Source organism: Saccopteryx leptura, chromosome 3, assembly GCF_036850995.1.
Source record: "Saccopteryx leptura isolate mSacLep1 chromosome 3, mSacLep1_pri_phased_curated, whole genome shotgun sequence".
Classification (NCBI taxonomy): domain Eukaryota; kingdom Metazoa; phylum Chordata; class Mammalia; order Chiroptera; family Emballonuridae; genus Saccopteryx; species Saccopteryx leptura.
Genome location: NC_089505.1, coordinates 209256242 through 209279977, shown reverse-complemented (window position 1 = coordinate 209279977; position 23736 = coordinate 209256242). Strand labels below are relative to the sequence as shown.

The following is a 23736-nucleotide window of genomic DNA, read 5'->3' as shown; positions in this document are numbered from 1 at the left end:
CATAAAAATGCAGACCAAAAACATAAAAAAACCCAGTCAGATATGAAGAATACACTAACTGAAATGAAGAATACATTACAGGAAATCAGCAATAAAGTAGATGAAGCAGAAGATAAAATTGGAAGATAAAAAAGCATAAAACACTCAGACCAAAAAGAAGTAAGAATTAAAAATAAATGAGGATCATTTAAAGAGCCTTTGGGACAACTTCAAGCATACCGACATTTGCATCATTGTGGGTACCAGAAGAAGAAGAGAGAGAGTAAGGGATTGAAAACCTATTTGAAGAACTGATGATGGAAAACTTGCCTAACCCTGTTGAAGAAAATAGACACACAAGTCCAAGAAGTTCAGAGTCCCACAAAAGATGAACCCAAAGAGGCCCACACCAAGACACATCATAATTAAAATGCCAAAGGTTAAAGACAAAAATAAATCTTAAAAGTAGAAAAAGAAAAGCAGTTTGTTACCTAAAAGGGAGCTCCCAAAAGACTGTCAGCTGATTTCTTAACAGAAATTTTGCAGGCCAGAGGGATTGGCACAAAATATTTAAAATGATAAAAAGCAAAAACTTACAGCCAAGATTACTCTATCCAGCAAAGAATTGAAGGCCAGATAAAGAGCTTCCCAAATAAGAAAAATCTAAAAGAGTTCATCAACACTAAAGCAGTATTACAAGAAATATTAAAGGGTCTTTTTTAAGAAGAGGAAAAAAATATATATATGAATAATAAAATGGCAACAAATATTTATCAACAATTACTTTAAATATAACTTGATTAAATGCTCCAATCAAAAGATATATGCATATATAGCTGCATGGACAGCAAAATAAGACCCATATATATGCTGTCTATAAGAGAGCTACTTTAGATGGACACACACAGACTGAAAGTAAAGGATAGAAAAGATACTTCATGAAAATGGAAAGAAAAAAAAAGCATGGGTAGCAATACTTGCACCAGATAAAACAGATTTTAAAAACAAAGGCTATAAGAGACAACAAAGGACCCAGCAATTCTACTTCTGGGTATTTATCTGAAGAAAATCAAAACACTAAATTGAAAAGACATATGCATCCATATGTTCATTGCAGCATTATTTACAATAGCTAAAGTATGGAAGCAACCTAAGAGTCCATCAATAATAGATGAATGGATAGAGGAATATGACTCAACCATAAAAAAATGAAATTTTGTCATCTACAATGACATGGATGAACCTAGAAAGTATTGTGCTAAGTGAAATAAGTCAGACAGAGAAAGACAAATACCATATGATATCATGTATATGTGGAATCTAAAAAACAAAATAAACAAACAGAAGACCAGAAACAGACTTATAGATACAGAAAACATTTTGACAGTTGCCAGATGGAAGGAGGGTTTGGGGATGGGTGAAAAAGTTGAAGGGATTAAGAAGTACAAATTGGTAATTGCAGAATAGTCATGGGAATATACTCAGATGGGTACTAGATTTATCAGAATGACTACTTTGTAAATTATATAAATGTCTAGTCACTGGGTTCTATACCTGAATATAATATTGTATGTCAACTGTAACTGAAAATAAAAAATATTAAATTGGGTGATGGGTAAACAACATAATCGACAGTTCAAGTGCTATAGAGATGTTTACCTGAAACCTATGTACTCTTTTTTTTTTGTGTGTGTATTTTTTCTGAAGTTAGAAGTGGGGAGGCAGTCAGACAGACTCCCGCATGCACCCGACCGGGATCCATCTGGCATGCCCACCAGGAAGCGATGCTTGGCCCATCTGGGGTGTTGCTCTGTTGTGACCAGAGCCATTCTAGCGCCTGAGGCAGAGGCCACGGAGCCATCCTCAGCGCCTGGGCCAACTTTGCTCCAATGGAGCCTTGGCAGCAGGAGGGGAAGAGAGAGATAAAAAGAAAGGTGAGGGGGAAGGGTGGAGAAGCAGATGGGCGCTTCTCCTGTGTGCCCTGGCTGGGAATCAAACCCGGGACTTCCACACACTGGTCCAACGCTCCACCCCTGAGCCAACCGGCCAGGACAAAACCTATGTACTCTTATTGATCAATGTCACCCTGTTAAATTTCATTTTCTAAATAAAATTTAAAATATATATATATATTTTTTTACAGAGACAGAGAGAGAGTCAGAGAGAGGGATAGACAGGGACAGACAGACAGGAACGGAGAGATGAAAAGCATCAATCATTAGTTTTTCGTTGCATGTTGCGACGAACTTAGTTGTTCATTGATTGCTTTCTCATATGTGCCTTGACTGCAGGCCTTCAGCAGATCAAGTAACCCCTTGCTCGAGCCAGCAACATTGGGTACAAGCTGGTGAGCTTTTTGCTCAAACCAGATGGGCCCACGCTCAAGCTGGCAACCTTGGGGTCTCGAACCTGGGTCCTTCTGCATCCCAGTCCAACGCTCTATCCACTGCACCACTGCCTGGTCAGGCTAAAAATATATATTAAAAAGGAAAAAAAACAGTTTGGCAAAGGACATTTTCCCACAGAAGATATAAAGATGTCCCATAAGCTTATAAAAAGATACTCAGGCCCTGGCCGGTTGGCTCAGCAGTAGAGTGTCGGCCTGGCATGCGGGGGACCCGGGTTCAATTCCTGGCCAGGGCACATAGGAGAAGCGCCCATTTGCTTCTCCACCCCCCCTCCTTCCTCTCTGTCTCTCTCTTCCCCTCCCACAGCCAAGGCTCCATTGGAGCAAAGATGGCCCGGGCGCTGGGGATGGCTTCTTGGCCTCTGCCCCAGGCACTAGAGTGGCTCTGGTTGCGGCAGAGCGACGCCCCAGAGGGGCAGAGCATCGCCCCCTTGTGGGCAGAGCATCGCCCCTGGTGGGTGTGCCGGGTGGATCCCGGTCGGGCGCATGCGGGAGTCTGTCTGACTGTCTCTCCCCGTTTCCAGCTTCAGAAAAATACCAAAAAAATAAAATAAAATAAATAAATAAATAAAAAATAAAAAGATACTCAACATCACTAATCATTAGGTAAAAGAAAATCAAAATCACAAGGAGATATCACTTCATATCCATTCGGATAGCTAGTACCAAAAACAATAGCAAAATGAACAAACAACCCGACACAAAAATAGCAGATGTTAGGGAAGATGTGGAAAAACAGGGACTGCTGTGCATTGCTAGCAAGAACATAACATGTGCAGCTCTGTCTAGGGCAGTCTGGTGCTACTTCAGAAAATTAAACAGAATTATATGATCCAATAATTGTACTTCTGGGTTCATATAAAAAATGAACTGAAAGCAGGAACTCAGGTATTTGTACACCCATTTTCATAGCAGCAGTACAATAGGTAACAGGTGAAAACAACCTGAATGTCCCTTGATGCATAAAATGGATAAATAAATTGTGGTCTACGTGATGCTCCTTGGCATAAGATGTGGTTTTGTCTTTAGAAATGTATCATAAGTTAAAAATATAATAAGTCAAAGAAGCATTTAACACATCTAACCTACTAAACAGCATAGCTTACCCTTGCTTACTTTAAATGTGCTCAGAACATGTATATATCTACATACAGTTGGACAAAATAACCTAACATAAAGCCTAGTTTATAATGAAGTGTTGACTTTTTCATATGATTTATTGATTACAGTACTGAGAGTGAAAACAGAATGATTGCATGAGTAGCACTTTTGCATTCTTGTAAAGTCAAAAAATTGTAAGCCAAACCATCACAAGTTGGGTCATCTGTACATCCTATGAATTATTAGTCAAGCAAGGAAATTCTACTACATGCTATACCAAGGGTGAAACTTGAAGGCATATGCTAAGTGAAATAAGCCAGACACAGAATATTGCATGATTCCACTCTCATGTGCTACTTAATCGAATTCATAGACACAGAAAACAGAAAGCGGTGTTTCCCAATGTGGGGCCCATGCCCCACAGGGGGGCAATTCGATAGTTAAGGGGGGCAATTTGAAAATGGACTCGACACGACTTTAACTCTTTCGCCCTGGGCCATTTAAATGCAATGCTAGATATTGGTGCCAAATTTAACAAAAAATGCAATTCTTAAATAATTGCGGTAAATAATTATTAAGTATAATTTCATTTGACGAGACCAAAATATCAACTGGGTGATTGGCGTCGTCAAGTAAACTTCGCCCTGGGTTCACCGTGGAGCATGCCGTCTGCCGCGGGGAACCCCGGATGTTTTAAAAACTCGCTAAACAACGCAGATATTCTCACCTAATTGGCCCATAGCAACTTCTGTAGTGTTTCACATCATTCAGTTGGTGTTAATTTGAAATAAGTGTCAGTCAAAACTGTTGTAAAAGCTCGTTGATTTAATAAATATACATATATATTGTATAGATATAATTGGTAAGTATTTGATTTTATTTTTATCAATATTAAACTCTTTATTAAGTACTTCTTGCATCGGGGCTAGAAAGCACTAATATTTTATAAATATTATTGGGGCTATAATAATGCATGCACAATTTTAATTTTAGAAGCATAACTTTCCAGAAATTTTGTCAAGTGGAAAAAATATAGATACTTTTTGATTTGCGGTGGAAGTGCAGTAAATGTGTTATATACATTTAAATAAATATGAATTTTTAGTATACATTTACTCTATGTCACATTGAATATATTTTAACACATATTTTAATATTAGTTTTTAATTGATCTTATTTTTATTTCTTATAGCCCATTGTAAAATGAGTGGTGCAAGCAAGAAAAAAACTCGTCAATATTTGGAGAAATATTTAAAATTTGGGTTCATACCCACTGTTCACGATGAGCGAATTCCTTTTTGTCTTTTATGCCAGCAATGCTTGACCAACGAATCAATGAAACGAGGTCGTCTTGAGGCGCATTTGAAGGCGAAACATGTGCTCATATTAATTCAGATTTGAGTTACTTTAAAACTTTAAAGAAAAATTTTGAAAAAAGAACAACATTAAAGTCTCTATTTACTGCTCATACTTCAACTAATAATCGTGTTCTTGAGGCTAGTTATCAAATTTCTTTATTCATCGCTAAAACTGGAGAAAATCACACTATAGGAGAGAATTTAATAAAACCATCAATATCAACATTTCTTAAAACGGTTCTTGAAAAAGATGACAAAGATGTAAAAGCTATGCCACTCAGTGACAATATTGTTAGCAGAAGAATAGACGAAATGAGTGAGGATATTGAAAAACAACTTATTGAAAAGCTGAAAACAAGAAAATTCTCCTTGCAAATGGATGAATCAACTTTGAGAGACAGTGAGGCAGTATTGATAACTTGCGTAAGATATATTGATAAAGGACATTTTGCTGAAGAAATGTTGTTCTGTAAAAGATTAGAAAGCACCACTACCTCCAAAGATATATATAATAACCTAAAAAACTACTTAGATGTCAATAATATACCAATGAAAAATATAACATCTTGTGCTGCAGATGGTGCTCCCAATATGATGGGCAAGAAAAATGGCTGCTTAAAATTGATGAAAGATGCGAATCCAGAAATGATTCTTGTGCATTGTGTTATTCATAGGGAAAATTTGGTAGCTAAAAACATCTTGCCTGTTCTGAATGAAGTATTACATACAGTAATAAGGTGTGTTAATGCTATTAAAGCTAGTGCCAAATGTGAGTGTCTTTTCAAGCTATTTTGTGAAGAACAAAATGAAGACCATGTGAGACTTTTACTTCATACTGAAGTAAGATGGCTATCTAAAGGAAACTGTTTGAAAAGATTTATGGAACTGTTTGATACTCTTAGTGATTTTTTAAGCGACAAACCTGAGATGAAGTATCTGTTAACAATAGATGGTAAAGCATTTGTGAGTTATTTAGCTGATATCTTTGAAAAACTAAATATATTAAATAAGCAACTTCAAGGAACAAATAAAACTCTTGTCGATGCAAAAGCAAAGATATTTGGTTTCATTACCAATATTGAGTTATGTCAGAAACATATTAACAACAAAAACTTTAAACAGTTTCATTGGCTCCAAAAATGTGAAGTAACTGATACCGCTTTACTTGTTATTGTCAATCATTTGAATATTCTATCGGCTGATTTAAAAGAAAGATTTTCTGATTTAAAACAAATTGATTTTCCAACATGGATGATGCAGCCAATGTTAGTGGATTTGTCTGATATATCAAATATGCAGTATCAAGAAGAACTCTCAGAATTGCAAAATGATGAGTCAGTTAAAGCTTTATTTAATATCAAAGGAGCGATGGCATGGCTTTGTGAGGAAACAGAAATCAAATACCCAAATTCAACCAAATGTGCAAGAAAACTATTGCTACCGTTTCCATCTTCATTCATTTTTAGCTGAATGTGGATTTAGTGCTGTAAATGATTTACTGGTAAAAAAAAGAAATCGGCTGGATATAACACAACGTGGAGACTTGAGACTAAAGCTAACCAAATTGGAACCTAATATAAAATCTCTGTGCAGCAAGCATCAAGTGCAAGGATCACACTAAATTAAAATAATAAATTAATATAGAAAAATCTGTATTAAAATTATTTGGAATTTAAATTTCTGTTTTTCATTATATGTTTTGAAATTTTACTTACTGTGTTTTGTTAACAATTTCATAGTGATTTCTTCCTAGAACCTATCATTTATGTTTATTAAGTGAACAAATCAATTTTTTAATGTTAAAAATTAGGCCCTGGCCAGTTGGCTCAGCGGTAGAGCGTCGGCCTGGCGTGCGGAGGACCCGGGTTCAATTCCCGGCCAGGGCACATAGGAGAAGCGCCCATTTGCTTCTCCACCCCCCCTTCCTCTCTGTCTCTCTCTTCCCCTCCCGCAGCGAGGCTCCATTGGAGCAAAGATGGCCCGGGCGCTGGGGATGGCTCCTTGGCCTCTGCCCCAGGCGCTAGAGTGGCTCTGGTCGCGGCAGAGCGACGCCCCGGAGGGGCAGAGCATCGCCCCCTGGTGGGCAGAGCATCGCCCCTGGTGGGCGTGCCGGGTGGATCCCGGTCGGGCGCATGCGGGAGTCTGTCTGACTGTCTCTCCCCGTTTCCAGCTTCAGAAAAAAAAAAAATCTAAAAAAAAAAAAAAAATTATGTATGTTACATAGGGGGGGACATAAAAATTTTAGAAAGGTTAAGGTGGGGCATGCACAAAAAAGGTTGGGAAACACTGGTAGAGCATCCGGGCCACAGGGAAGAAGCAGTAGGAAGTTGTTATTTAATGGGGATAGAGGTTCAATTTTGCAAGATGAAAAAATTCTGGAGATTGGTTTCACAATAAGGTGAATGTATCTAACACCATTAAACTAAAAAATATAAGACCCGAAACTGTAAAATGTTTAGAAGAAAACATATGGAAAAAGATCCTTGGCATTGATCTTGGAAATGATTTCCTGGATAACCCAGGAAAAGCACAAGCAATAAAGAGTTAAAATAAACAAGTGGGACTACAGCACATTAAAGAGCTCTGCATAGTGAAGGAAACAATCACTACATTGAAAAGACAACTTGGAAAATGGAAGAAAATGTTTGCAAACCATATATCTGAAATATATAAGGAATCTAAGATTCAACAACAAAAAAGCAAATAATCCAATAGAAAAATAGGTAAAGGACCTCAGTAAATATTTTCCCAAAGAAGAGATCTAAATGGCCAAAAAGCATACGAGAAGATACTTAACAGTATTAATCATAAGGAAAATGCAAATTAAAAACACAATAAGACATCACCTCATAACTGATAGAATGGTTATTATTTAAGAAACCAAGAAATCACAAATGTTGATGAGACTGTGGAGAAAACTTAAACACTGTTGGTAGGAATGCAAATTGGTACAGCCACTGTGAAAAACAGTATGGTAGTTCCTCCCAAAATTAAAAATAGACCTACCATATGATCCAGCATCCCATTCCTAGGTATATATAAAAAGGAAATGCACTCTATATTTCAAAAAAGAGATATTTGCACTCCCCTGCTCAATGCAGTATTATTTACAACAGCCAAGACTTGGAAACAACCTAAGTCTCCTTCACTGGATGAATTGATAAAAAAAAAAAAAAAATGTGATGTGATGTGATGTGTGTGCACGGTGGAATGTTATTCAGTCATTAAAAGAAATCCTGTCATTCGTAACACCATGGAAGAACCTGGAAGGCATTATGGTACCTGAAAGAAGTCAAACAGAGAAATAGAATTTCTACGTGGTATTACTTATATGTAGAATGTAAAAAAAAAAAAAAAAAAAAAAAAAAAAAAAAAAAAAAAAAAAAAAAAGAAAGAAAGAAAGAAAGCACTAATTTCATAGAAACAGAGACTAGAGTTGCCAGAGGCTGGGGGAAGGGGAAAGTGGGTATATGTAGGACAAAGGGTACACATTTTCAGTTATAAGTAACATGGTTCTAAGAATCTAATGTACAGCATGGTGACTGTGGTTAGTAATACCCATAGTTAATAATATACCTGAAATTTGCTTAGAGCTCTCTTAAGCATTATCACTCTCCCCCAAAATTAACTATGTGATGAGACAGATCTGTTCATTACTTCGATCTTGGTTGCCATTCCACAATGTATATGTTTATCAAATCATCTCGTTGTATGCTTTATATCTATACAATTATATTTGTCAATTATGTCTCAACACAGTAGAAGAAAAATGGGTAAGATGGCAAATATTATGTACTTTTTATCACAATTAAAATTTTATTAAACACATTTTCTAGTGGGTAAATATCCATACAGTTTTTAAATAAATCCTCTCTCTAAATTCACTTACTTAGTATCTATAAAAGGCTTCCTTGAATAATGTCATTACTTTTCAGTTATGTGATCTTGAACAGATTATTTAACCTTGTTGTGCGCCAATTTCTCTTTTGGGAAGGGGGCAGTGATAATAGCTACCTATCAGAGTTGTTTTCAGGAGTATGCCATTGATACACGTGAGACTTTCAGAACACTGCCTGGCATGCTGTGAACTCTCAATAAATGACAGCCACCATTACCATGTTTGCAGTTGTTAATCAATGTCCTTGTTGATTTTTTTTAGGACATTTTCTAGTGATGCCCAAGCTTGACAACCACAAAATAGGAGTTATCTTGATGGTCTCTGAATAAAAACAGACCCCAAGCAGTCTACGGGGGCCACTATTGTGAGGCACCTCAACTTCTATAATTAGAAGAATGACTGGCTAAGAAAAGAGGAGATTAGAGTGGGGATAGTGGACTTGCAGTGACACTTGGAGAAGGAGGTGTCCTGAGGCAAGATCAGAGAACAGCAGGAAGGCTCAGCCTAAAGAAGATTTGAAAACACCTGAGCTGACAAGGTCTGGGAAGGATGAGACCCTGCCTGGGCCGAAAAGGCAGGCACTGACTCCTCCGAAGGGTCACTCAGTCTTTCTCTCCTCCCTGTAAAGCACTGGACAAAGGGAAGAGAATTTTTGGAGGCAGCATGGGAGTACTTGGGAGTGGAGGGTGTTCTTCACTTTCTTATGACCAACCTAGGGGTGTGACAAACCTAAAGCCAGGCATCCCTCAGCATACATGCACACAAGACTTGTCCCTGTGAATAGAATCCCAAAGCACAGAATATTGTTAGGTCCTTGACCCCTGCACAGTGCCAGGGCTTGTCATCATTTACACACTGTGGAGCAAAGCATGAGATTAGCTAGCATCCTCAACCCAAATGAGGTCACCCCAAAAACTGAGTCAAAGGCTGGAGTGACCCATACAGTGACTGTACAGAGGAATATACTTATCTGAGTGACACCTTCATAAAGTGTCACTATTTTTAAAATGTGGGGTCACCATTTGTTGTTCAGGGTGGGACACAGGCACAGACATTTTCACTGATCACTGTGAGGGAGGCAGAGACAAAGACAAATAATTGCTTTGTTCACTGGGATTCTGAGAGACAGGACTTGACTCTGAAAACCACTGTAATTCTGTTGTAATTCACAATGTCCAGAGCCTTAGTGTTTGGAAAAGCCATTGGCATTCTTCTCTGGACATGTAAACCCTAATCACAAATGGAAGGGCAAGTAAATAGTAGGAAAGTCAAGTGCACTGATTTGTTTCCCCAAACAAGAATGTCGTTTATTGGCTTATCAAAACTAGAAGGAACAGAAAAAAATTGAAGAAACAATGAGCTTGTTCACTCTTTGACCCTGCCTTTTGGACCAACTGCGGATTTCCCGATTTCTTTTTGTTCTTTTTTAACTTTGTTTGCCTCAGGTTTTACAACTTCAGTGTTAGTTGGTGGTGTTTCTTTTTGTCTGGGTGTGAAATAATTTCCTATAAGTCGTCTGAAAAACACAATAATCACAGAGATGACTAACAAAAAAAGGCGCACTAACATAAGGGACACGATCTGAACTGAGTCGGGCACCTCCACTTTCAGCAGTCCCGGGGGCCCACTGTCAATGCTTCCTCCGTACCCCGCATGCTCACAGAATGGAGGTGCCCAGCCATACAAGCAGTGGCAGTTTTTGTTATTATTGCAATAGCCTCTGTGGTTGCACTTCTCTGGCAAACAGTCAAATTTCAGGGCTGAACTATTCAGACAACTTCTGTTCAAACACACCCGATCCTTTCCACAGGAGGTACCGTCATTTATCACACCAATGTCGAGGATCCCCATGGGTACCATGGACAGCTGATAGCCTAGGCCCCAGCACAAAAGATTTTCATTCCGCAGATGAGTAGAAATGATGTTAGTATGATCTGGCATATCAGGGAGGGTTTTGACATTTATACACTGTACCCTGCCACATTCCACATTGCTCTTGGTGCACTTTTTATAGTCACTAATTCCTTTAACACCACAGTTCCCATATTGATCACCTATAACATTAACTGTTTCATAACACTGATTAGGAGCTGCCGTGGCATCAGGTCCAAAAATGCTCTGGCACTGCATATATGTGGATTGGCACCCCTTCCTGAAACAACGGGCTTCATACCTGCATGGTGTTCCATCCTGCTTATATGTGTCATTTGGGCAGAGATTCGAGGCCCCCGTACAGTACTCTGCAAGGTCACATTCATTTTCTTCCTTCCGACACATATACCCAAATGGACGAAAGTGACAATTATGACAGCAAAGCCCAATGCTACAATTGACACCATGTTTCAATTTACAACCTGGTTGACAACACTGGTCTCTTTCACAGTCCTCTAATGAACCACAGTCACATTCTTCATTGTCTTCCACAATTTTGTTTCCACATCTCTTAATCACAAAATCTTGTCCTGGGATGTTATTTAGACAGTCTCCTTCTTTATGTACGTGGTTAAAAAACTGGATACTACTACAATTACTAAACCCATTTCGTCCAGTGCCCATGATGCAACTACGCCTACCGTTACATACGCAATCTTTTGCATCATGTAACATTCCCATGCTATGGCCCAGATTATGAGCGCCCCAAGTGGCTGGTCCAAGGATACTTGCATCTGGAAAAACACTTACAGATCCAGCATATCTCTTAGTACATACTTTCCCCCAGGACCATGCAAGAGCATCTATATAATGTCTTTTCGTGTATAGCTGTGCCCAATCTATTGTAAACTTAGCACTTATTATATTTCTTTGGTATATCAAAAATTGGCCTAACGCTTGCTGTAATGTTGGTAAAGCAACATTTGCTCTGTCTTGATCTGTCCATACTTCAAGTGCGCTCAGTAGTATTCTCGTATGGAGTTCCTGAAAATAAGTGTCCATAATTGAAGTCAGAAGAATGGCATCATCTGTGACGTCACTAAGATTGGAATTTGAATACAAATATCTCTCATGATCAAAGAACAGGCCTAATTCCAAGTATTTTTGGTGCATAGAGGGTCCAGTAAAGTCCCTTATCCTAGCCACATTCTTATGCTGGGCCATCTGCTCTTTTATTTCATCTTGGGGTAAGCCACAGATCTGATCATGAAATTCCTCCTTGTTCTTCAGTTGATATATGACATGTTCAAAACTGGAAGAGGTCTTGAGGGGCTCGATTTGGTAATGTTTGCCATCAATTTTCAATATGCCTCGGAGACCCCCGGTGCATGTACTTAAAGTAGCTTGAGAATTCTCAACTCCTTCAATCAAGCCCATATAGTTGCAGTCCCTGGGTATGTAAGGGTAATCTTCCAGAAGTTCCCCTTGTTCTGTGTAGGAGAAAACCTGCAGATGTCGGGGCAACAGAAACCTCTTGGGCCTTAGGTGGAGGACATGCTTCTGACCTTTTACCTGCAGGAGGTAGGACACGTGGTTTGTCACACCCTGCTCCCTTCCCCAGCTCAGCTTTTTGGGGATAGTGATTTCATACGACTCAAATTCCAACTCTGGGTGAAAAATTAAATCCTCGCCAAGGGAGTCAACCAGGAGCACCGCCAGAACCAGCACGGGAAGCAAATGGCCTTGGGAGAGTAAGGTCCTCACTGACCTCATGGCACAGCTGGGCTCCCCAGTTGAGTCAACCCCTGCACTTCTAGGCACCGCCGCTAGAGGCGTGGGAGCGCAAAGTGCGGAGTCGGAGCAGGCAGCGTGCTGGAGCGCCAGCCTAGGTCTGGGATGGGTCAGGGCGCAGGGCCTGTCCAACGCATCTAGTTCGTTTTCTGGGCGGTGCCGTTGGGCGCACGTGGAAGAAACCAGAGACAGGTGCGCGAGAGTAAAAGAGAAAGGACGGTATAAGATAGAGAGCTTGAGGACAGAAGGAATGGAGAAATAGGAGGAAGGCAAGAGAATTTGTTAAGGCTGACTGCATCCTGTGAACCCCGGATGTTTTCTAGGCCTCTGTGCTTAAATTGCCACCACACCATTCCCAGTTTCCCACTGGATGCGATTGAGGAAAAGGGAAGGAGCCCGGAGCCTGCAAGAGGAGCAGCAGAGCCTGAGAATATCAGACGCTACACCCCGACCCAGACCCCAGGCCCAGCAGCACCTGTTTTCAGGCAAGAAAGTTTCCCAGAAAGCTTCACTTTGTCAGGTGGTTTTTTCTGCTGTGTGTCCGTGAGGTGCCAGGGGATCAACACGATTCGTTGGTGTGTTTGCTGGTGGGAGCATCTAGGAAGAGGAAGATACCTGAAAAAGAGACAAACCAAGAACTTTAGATAATAGCAAATAGTTGCTTATGTTTTTAGTATAAAGGATGGGCAAGAAAGGAGACCCCAAAGATCTGCTAAGAGCCAGTGTCAGACAGAGGAGGGACTTGTCCATAGATAAATCACAAAGTCATAAAGTCTGTTCAGGGATCTGTCACAAGGACATTTTAAGGTTTGTTCTTGGGAATTCATTCTGGCTGCATTCCAAGGAAAGTTTTGAAAAAGCCAGGCTTGCCCTGGCCAGATGGCTTGGTTGGTTAGAGCATCCTCCTGAAGTGCAGAGAGCCCCATCAGGGCACATACAGGAACAGATTGATATTCCTGTTTCTCTCTCTCCCCCTCCTCTCTCTCTAAAAACCAATAAAATAAAGATTAAAGAAAAAAAAAAAGACGAGGCTTGAGTTAGGAAGAGCTAGTTAAGAAGCTCTTGTATAACAATCCAGACAACCAATGTTGTCTGTAGGCCAGAAATAATGGCATTGGGGCTTACAAGAAACACAGTATTTGTGGAAGGCTTATTGTGTGCCAGGCACCTGCCTAGGCTTTTTGGATGAATCAGTCCATTAATTCTTCACAATAACCCTATTTTGCAGATAAAGCGAACCCTATTGTTACCATTCATATTTTGCACATGAGGAAACCGAAATTGTACTTTGTCTCAGATGGTGATGTTTGTGACACAGTCGCTACAGACATCTGGGCCTGTATTCCTTTGTCACCTCTGTGCTCTCTCTGGGGAAAGACACAAATGGACAGCTTTAAAAAATATGAACTGATGCAGACTCTCCTGGATTTAATGATTGAATGGATTCTGCCTGCAATGAAAAAGGCAAAAATTAAAAAGAACATTTACACCATACTAAACAGCCAGAGTAATCAAAACAGCATATTACTGATATACAAAACAGACATACAGAGCAATAGAACCAAATAGATAACCTAAAATTAAACCTACACCTATGGTCAATTAATCTATGAAAAAGGAGCCAAGAACATACAATAGGGTAAAAACAGTCCAGTCAATAAATGGTGTTGGGGAAATTGGACAGATACATGAAAAAAATGAAACTAGACCACCTTCTTACATCATTTACAAGAATAAACTCAAAATGCATTAAAGATTAAATATAAGACCTGAAACCTTAAAACTCCTAGAAGAAAACATAAGCAGCAAAGTCTCTGACATTCCTCTTAGCAATATTTTTTTCTGACATATCTTCTCAGGCAAGGAAAACAAACAAACAAAATTAACAAATGAGACTGCATCAAACTGAACAACTTTTGCACAACAAAGGAAACCATCAACAAAACAAAACAAAATAACCTATTTAATGGGAGAAGATATGCACCAAATTATCCATTCCATAATAGGTTAATATCCAAAATTTAAAAAGAACTTATACAAATCAGCAGCCCCTCCAAAATTAAAATAAATAAATTCAATCTAAAAATGGGTAGAAGACCTGAATAGACATTCTTGATGGCCAATAGACATATGAAAGATGCTCAGTATCATTAATCACCAGAGAGATGCAAATTAAATCCACAATGAGTTATTTCCTCACCCTGTTGGAATGGCTATTATCAATAAATCAACAAATAACAAGAGTTGGAATGCAGACTGGGACAGCCAATATGAAAGACATTGTGGAGGGTCCTCAAAAATTTGAAAGTGGTACTTGCCTTATGACCCAGTGATTCCACTTCTGGGAATATATTTTTAAAAATCCAAAACATTCATTTGAAAGAATATATGCACTCCTATGTTCATAGCAGCATTATTTATAATAGCCAAGATATGGAAGCAATCCAAGTGCCCATCAATAAATGAGTGGATAAAAAAGCTGTGGCACATATATGAAATATTACTTGGCCATAAAAAGATGAAATCTTACCATTTGCAACAGTATGGATGGACCTAGAGGGTATTACACTAAGTGAAATAAGTCATTCAGAGAAAGACAAGATATGATTTCAATAATATGTGAAATCTAACAGATTTAAGGTGTCAGAGGAGAGGAGGATGAAGGGAATAAGAAATACAAATAGGTTGTTACAAAACAGTCATGGGGATATAGATTACAGCAGGGGTCCCCAAACTACAGCCCGCGGGCCGCATGTGGCCCCCTGAGGCCATTTATCCGGCCCCCGCCACACTTCCAGAAGGGGCACCGCTTTCATTGGTGGTCAGTGAGAGGAGCATAGTTCCCATTGAAATACTGGCCAGTTTGTTGATTTAAATTTACTTGTTCTTTATTTTAAATATTGTATTTGTTCCCGTTTTGTGTTTTTACTTTAAAATAAGATATGTGCAGTGTGCATAGGGATTTGTTTATAGTTTTTTTTATAGTCTGGCCCTCCAATGATCTGAGGGACAGTGAACTGGCCCCCTGTGTAAAAAGTTTGGGGACCCCTGGATTACAGCATAGGGGGTACAATTAACAATATTATAATAAAAATGACCATTATAATAATTTTTAGTACCATGTAGATACTAAAAATATCAGGGGAACACTTTGTAAAGTATATGACTGTTTAACCATTAGGCTGTACACATAATACTAATACGAACGAGTACATATTGAATATAAACTATAATTGAAAACTAATTTTTTTATTAAGTGAGAGGAGGGGAGGCAGAGAGACAGACTCTCGCATGCACCCTGAGTGGGATCCACCCAGCAAGCCCTCTATGGGGCAATGCTCTGCACATATGGAGTCATTGCTTCATTGCTTAGCAACCAAGCTAATTTTAGCACCTAAGGCAGAGGCCAGGGAGCCATCCTCAGTGTCCAGTGCCTGGGGCCAACTCCCTTGAACCAACTAAGCCATGGCTATGGGAGGAGGAGAGAGAGAAAGAGAGAGATAGAAAGAAGGGAGAGAGGGAGGGGTGGAAAATCAGATGGTCACTTCTCCTGTGTGCCCAGGAATCAAACCCGGGACATCCACACACTGAGCTGATGCTCCACCACTGAGTCAACTGGCCAGGGCCAAAAATAAAAATTTTTTTTTTTTTTGTATTTTTCTGAAGCTGGAAATGGGGAGAGACAGTCAGACAGACTCCCGCATGCGCCCAACCAGGATCCACCCGGCACACCCACCAGGGGCGACGCTCTGCCCACCAGGGGGCGATGCTCTGCCCCTCCGGGGCGTCGCTCTGCTGCGACCAGAGCCACTCTAGCTCCTGGGGAGGTGGCCAAGGAGCCATCCCCAGTGCCCGGGCCATCTTTGCTCCAATGGAGCCTTGGCTGCGGGAGGGGAAGAGAGAAACAGAGAGGAAGGAGGGGGGGTGGGGGTGGAGAAGCAAATGGGTGCTTCTCCTATGTGCCCTGGCCGGGAATCTGTTGGGAGCCGATCAATGACTGCTGGCTGACAAGGTCACAGCAGGAGAAGACCCACAACTGCTGGCTGACAAGGTCACAGCAGAAGAAGATCAAAAACTGCTGATTGACAAAGTCACAGCAGAGAAGACCAATGGCTGCGGGGTGACAAAGTCACCGCAAAGGAAAGGCACAATGATACTTCCCCCTTTGACTTTTTGAATTAATCTGGCCTTATATCCCCCCTTTTCTGGGTGTGTGCTATTATTTATGGCACAGGGATAATAGTACCGTGCTTTCCCTGTAGATTTGTAGTAATTTCTTTGGAAATGAGACAGAAGGTGTAAGTTCCACAGAAAAGCCTGTAAGCCCCTTGAACTGGGCTCATAGATATAAGAGGCTGGCTATGATATCCCTTGTAAAGGATTAAGTTTGTAGGAGAATTTCTTCTTAATCATGTTAGAAAGAATAGATTGTGACTTGTGAATGGGTAGGAGGCAGTGGCTGTGCAAAGCACCTTTCGGCCTTCACTTAATTCATCATTTTTCCTCCCTAGCCTTTTCATGTGATAGAGAAACTTTCCTTTCTTCTTGCTTACCTGACCTGCAGATAGTGGAACACTCTAAGAAGAATATAGTTAGAACTTAACTAGTGTGTGAATATAGTAAATAAATAAAATTTGACTAGACAATAGAATCTTAGGTAAGGTGTTATGGAATGGCCCGTTGCGTGGCCTGGGATGGGAATGCAGTCAGCAAGAAAAGGATGTTTTGCTAAGAGAATTGTTTTATGACTGAAGGCAGTTACTGGGCTTTCTCAGTGAGACATTCTCATGAGATTCATATACTTTCCCAAGGTTTTTCGTTCAGATAATAAAGAGGAATATGGAAGAATCCATAGAAGCAATAGCAATTAATGCCTTCTGATATTATGTTGCTACTAAGCTATCTTGCAGGTGCACTCTATATATCTTTAAGCAAAAGTTACTCTTGATGTTATGACAATTTCTTAATAAGCAAGCCTTTTGAAGTCTTGTGAGAAAAATTAGGACACTGCATGAACTCAAGGCCATTTGCCTGAGCAAGCGGTGGGCCTTTGCTAGTCCTTAATGATTTTGTCTGCTAATCTCTCTCTTTGCCCTTGACTCACAACAACAGTAAAGTAGAGTTATTAATTAGTACTAATCTTTTAGAAGTTTGTACCAATATTGTTATTGCTATTGTATAACTGTACTTTGAATAACTTACCACCTGATTTATAGTTTATAGATATGAATTAACTGTTATCTGGAAACATGTAACCATAGTGAAACAAAATACCATGTGATTGTAACTTAGTATGTGTGCATAAAAAGAAAGCTAGACCAGCATTTGGTAGAGATGCCTGGCAGTAAATGCTAACTAGAGAATAAAGAGAAAGAAAAGAATTCGGCTCTCTCACTCGATTTCGCCGACGCCGTCTCCTCCTGTGGGACCCCTGGATCCCCCCCTGGGGCTGGACCCCAGCATTTGGCGCCCGAACAGGGACCCACAGGTAATCCCCCCTCGTTGTCTCGGGACGGCTAGGACTCCACTCAGGGTGCTGCAGACCCCCCTGTAAGAAAGACAGGGTGAGGATAGGTGGAGAATTTCAGAACTTAAGATTTTGAGAAGTCATGGGCCATACTGAGTCTAAAGAAAGAAGACTCTTTATGAAAGTCATTAAGTATACACTTTCCCAAAAAGGAGTTAATGTTTCCTCTCAACAAGTAGCTCGTTTTATGAATTTTGTACAAAAATGTTCTCCATGGTTTCCAGATGAGGGAACGCTTAGTTTCGAGAAATGGGTTAAAGTTGGAGAAGATTTAAAACTTTATTATAAGCTACACGGACCAGAAAGGGTCCCAGTTGATACATTTGCTTTATGGAGCTTGATTAAAAATGCCTCAAATCCAGAACATAAGATGCATAAACTTCCTAAGGCAACTGCTCCTCCAAAAGAAGAGACTCCGTTAATTAGAAGTAAAAGGCAGTCTCAAAATAATACAAATCATGCTATGGCCTCTTTAAAATTAAGTAAACATCAGGATGATAGTGAAAATCATTTATCTCCAACAGATGAGGCTGAATTAGAAAATGAGGCAGCTAAATATAATAGGAATAATGAGAATTGGAAGTCAAAAACAGTCTTGCCCATATTATATTCCTCCAAGACTGACAAAAAAGATGAAAATAAGGCTATTAAAATATCTTTGCCTCTACCAGTACAATCACCAAATGTTAATGAAAAGAAAAAATCATCAGGGTTAACAGGGTTGCAGAAGGCAATTCAAGCTTCTTGTGACCAAGGGGAAACTGATTTGGCATTATGTTTTCCTGTGGCTGTGGCTGGTGAATTTGATAATGAGAAGAATCCTACATGGGAGCCGCTTTCTTATAAATTATTGAAAGAGTTGAAAATGGCTTGCAGTCAATATGGACCCACCTCTCCTTATACTATGTCTTTGATAGAAACAGTTTCTCATAATTGGATGACTCCTTATGATTGGAAACAAGTGGCTAAAGCTTGTTTATCTGGAGGAAATTATCTCCTTTGGAAAGCTGAATATGAGGAGCAAGCTAAATAACAGGCAGTTAGGAATAGGAGGATTCATAATCCTGTGATTAGAGAAATGATTACGGGAGAAGGAGAATTTGCTGATGTTAGTGAACAGTTAAAACTTTCTAAACCAGCTTTGATACAAGTGAATGGTTGTGCTATATCAGCTTAGAGAAAGTTGCCGGCTTTGTCTGGTGGAGATGTTACTGTGGTAGGAGTAAAACAGAAAGGTGATGAACCTTATGAGGAGTTTGTTGCTCGGTTGATTCAAGCAGTAAGAAGAGTTATTTCAAATGAGGCGGCAGGAGATATTATAATTAAACAGTTGGCTTATGAAAATGCTAATTCCACTTGCCAGGCCATGTTGCGGTCAGTGAGGAGAGAAGGAACGATAGGGGATTTCATCAAAGCCTGTCAGGATGTAAATCCTGCTTTTGTTTAGGGAGTAACTATTGCTGCAGCTTTAAAAGGAGAAACATATCCTCAATTTATTAAGACCATGTATCAAAGAAATGCCTGGCAGTAAATGCTAACTAGAGAATAAAGAGAAAGAAAAGAATTCGGCTCTCTCACTCGATTTTCGCCGACGCCGTCTCCTCCTGTGGGACCCCTGGATCCCCCCCGGGGCTGGACCCCGGCAGGAATCGAACCCGGGTCCCTCGCATGCCAGGCCGACGCTCTACCGCTGAGCCAACCGGCCAGGGCCAAAAATAAAAATTTTTAAAAAGCAGAGTTGAGGATACTTATATAAATTTATTGCCTGTTACACAATGTAAAAAATAGCTATTTCTGCTTGGTATAGCATGATCATCTTATTGATGCCTCACATTTATTTGAACTCTAGTATGTAAAAATGTTGGCTTTGTAACCATATTTGATACATAGATGGCTATATGCTATTCTATGTATTTAACTCTTATGACATCTCCACAAGGGATCAGGTAGAATACAAATAAATGCTTGTTGATTGAAAATAAAAAGCTTCTTTGATTTCTTTTAACAATGTTGTATAGTTTTCAATGTATAAGCCTTTCTCCTCCTTGGTTAAATCTATTCCTAAGTCTTTTGTCCTTTTTTGATGCTACAATAAATGGGATTGTTTTCATAATTTCCAATCACTGTTCATTGTTATTGTATAGAAATTCATCTGATTTTTGATGGTTGATTTTATAACCTGCAACTTTGACAAATTCATTTGTTAGGTCTAATAGTTTTTTGGTAGCTATTTAAGAGTTTTTATATATAAGACCATATCATCTGCAAACAGAGTCTTTTAATTCTTTTTATTTCTTTTGCATGCCTTTTATTCCTTTTCATGTCTGAGGTAGTTTCATTCTATTCCTAGTCTGTTGAGTGTTTTTATGATGAAAGTGTTTTGTCAAATGTTTTTTCTGCAGGGATTGAGATAATATGTTTTTGTCCTTCTTTTTGTTAACAAGGTGTTGATTTTCATATGTTGAACTATCCTTGTATCCTGATATAAATCCCATCTGGTCATGATTCTGTTAATGTGCCACTGAATTCTGTTTGCAGAAGTTGTAAATCTTATTTACAACTTTGGTATTGATTCATCAGGGATATTGGTTTATTGTTTTGTTGTATTTTGTCTGTTGTTGTTATCAGGACAATGGTAGCCTTATAGAATGAGTTTAGAAGTGACTCTTGGCCCTGGCTGGTTTGCTCAGTGGTAGAGTGTTGACCCAGTGTGCAGAAGTCTTAGGTTCAATTCCTGGTCAAGGCACACAGGAGAAGCAACCATCTGTTTCTCCCCCTCCCCCTCCCCCTCCCACTTCTGTCTCTCTTCTTCCCTTCCCACAACCATGGCTTGATTGGTTCAAGTGCATCAGCCCCAAGTGCTGAGAATGGCTCCAGGGAGCCTCTGCCTCAGGTGCTAAAAATAGCTTGGTTGTGAGCATGGCCACCCATCAGCAGAGCATCGGTACCAGGTGGGGGTTGCCCCAGTGGACCCTGGTTGGGGTACATGTGGGGGTCTATTTATCTCCCCTCCTCTCAAGAAAAAAAGTGACTTTAGTTCTTTGAAGAGTTTGACAAGGATTGGTATTAATTATACATTAAATATTTGCTAGAATTCTCCAGTGAAACAATCTGATCCTGGGCTTTTATTTGCTGGCAGATTTTTTGATTACTGCTTCAATCTCCTCGTGAGTTATAGGCCTGTTTACATATTTTCTTTCTTCATAATTCATCTTTGGTAGGTGATATGCTTCTAGGAATTTATCCTTTTTATTTTTTATTTATTCATTTTTTCAGAGAGGAGAGGGAGAGAAAGAGAGAGAGACAGAGAGAGAAGGGGGGGAGGAGCTGGAAGCATCAACTCCCATATGTGCCTTGACCAGGCAAGCCCAGGGTTTCAAACCGGCGACCTCAGCATTTCCAGGTTGACGCTTTATCCACTGCGCCACCACAGGTCAGGCGGAATTTATCCATTTTTAATGTTATTTAATTTATTAACATATAATTTTTCATAGTAGTTTCTTTTCTTTCTTTTCTTTTTAAGTGAGAGGAGGGGAGATAAAGACAGACTTCTGCATGCGGCCTGACCAGGATCCACCCGGCAAGCCCCATCTGGGGCCAATGCTCTAATCAACTGAGCTATCCTTAGCACCCAAGGCCATGCTTGGACCAATTGAGCCACTGAGTGCGGGAGGGGAAAAGAGAAGGGGTAGAGCAGCGGTCTCAACCTGTGGGTCGCGACCCCAGCGGGGGTCGAATGACCAAAACACAGGGGTTGCCTGACCCACAGGTTGAGAACCGCTGGGGTAGAGGAAGGGGAAGAGAAGCAGACGGTAGCTTCTCCTGTGTGCCCTGAGGATTGAACCTGGGGCTTCTGCACGTCGGGCTGACACTATCCACTGGGCCACCAGCCAGGGCTGAGAGCTTGCTTCTTTTTTAACATCAGCACTCATTGCTACGAATTTTCCATTAAGTACTTCTTTTGTTGCATCCCATGTTTTTATATGCTGTATTTTTGTCTTCATAATTTTCTAAATTCCCCATGATTTTTCTTTCACTAATTTGAGGATTAAAAGTTCATTGCTTCATTTCCACATATTTGTTGATTTTCTTGTGCTGTTATTTCTGGTTTCATTCCATTATGATTGGAGAAGATATACTATATAATTTTTCTTAAATTTATGAAAACTTATTTTGTGGCTTTATATGTGGTCTATTCAGCAGAATGTTCCATATGTACTTGAGAATGTCTATTCTATTGTTGGGTAGAGTGTGCTGTATGTGTCTGTTATGTCCAGTCGATCTCTAATGTTCAAGTTCTTTTCTTAATTGACCTTCTGTTTATCAATAACTGAAATTGTGCTATTGAAGTCTTCTCCTTTTACTGTGTTGCTGTCCGTCTCTCCCTTTAGTTCTGTTGGTAATTCCTTTATAGATATATTACGGTGCTCTAACATTAGGTGAATACTTACAATTATTATATCCCCATGGCCAATTGACTCTTTAATTATATTTCCCATGTTCTTAGTGACATTTTTTGCCTTAAAGTCTAATTTGTCTGATATAGTGAGAGCCAGTCCTCTCTCTTTACATTTCTAATATCTTTTTTCACTTTAGCCTATGTGAGTTCTTACATCTAAAGTGAGTCTCTTGGAGGGAACCTACAGTTGAAACTTTTAAAAATATGTTTTTCCATCGGTATGTTTAATCTGTTTACATTTAAAATAATTACTGACCAGGCGGTGGCGCAGTGGATAGAGCATTGGACTGGGATTCAGAGGACCCAGGTTCGAGACCCCGAGGTTGCCAGCTTGAGCGCGGGCTCATCTGCTTTGAGCAAAGCTCACCAGCTTGGACCCAAGGTCGCTGGCTTGAGCAAGGGATCACTCGGTCTGCTGTAGCCCCACGGTCAAGGCACATATGAGAAGGCAATCAATGAACAACTAAGGTGTCGCAATGAAAAACTGATGATTGATCATCTCTCTCCGTTCCTGTCTTTCTGTCCATATCTATCCCTCTCTCTGTCTCTGTAAAAAAATAAAAAAAAAATAATTACTGACAGTGGTGGGACTTAGCCAGTTTGCATCGGTTCGGCAGAACTGATACCTAATTTTTTGTTGAGTTCAGTGAACCGGTTGTTAAAATGGCACTTGTAATCAGAGTTCTCTCTAAGGTGAGTGCCTGGGAAGCTGCCCAATGTGGAAATCACAAAGTTACATTCCTTACCTTTTTAAATGTTCATCTGCGCAACAGCACATTTTAAATGCCTGCCTGTAGTAATGTTCATTCTGTCCATAAGTGAAAAAAAATTGCAAGTGAGGATGCCAATAAAGAAGCAATATGGAAATACCTTAAATAAGTTTTATTGTTTTTTGTCAGGTATTATTTTTTCATTAATATTTTAAAATTCTTTTCCTAAAACATAATCTAGTTTTGTTTACCTCTTTTATTTTTCTTAAGTATTAAATGCATGAACAGTTTTTTTATACTTAAAATGGTCATTAGAGCAGAGAACTGGTTGTTAAATTATTTGAATCTCACCAACTTACTACCATTTAAAACACTGTTTTTTATGTTAAACTATTTTACTGCTTTTTACATCTCAATGTCTTCCTTTGTGTTTCATTTATATATGCGTTAAAGATTTTATTGATTTTAGAAAGAGGAGAGAGAAAGGCAGGGGTTGGGAGCAGGAAGCCTAGTGCTGGGCCCCATGGGACTCAGAACGAAGATAAGGACTTGTCCCTAAGCAAATGGCATGAGCGAAGTCACTGCCAGAGCAGGGATGCAGGACCGAGGAATAAAAACTGCCATGCTACTGAGC

General features: G+C 39.7%; 1 protein-coding gene across 1 annotated transcript; it reads right to left on the bottom strand.

Annotated features, from left to right (window-relative positions):
* Positions 1 to 10108: 10108 nt before the first annotated feature.
* Positions 10109 to 12388, bottom strand: ADAM30 (ADAM metallopeptidase domain 30). The gene has a single exon (XM_066372691.1). It carries the CDS (start codon positions 12386 to 12388, stop codon positions 10109 to 10111), a length of 2280 nt encoding a protein of 759 aa, XP_066228788.1.
* Between the last annotated feature and the right edge of the window lie 11348 nt (positions 12389 to 23736).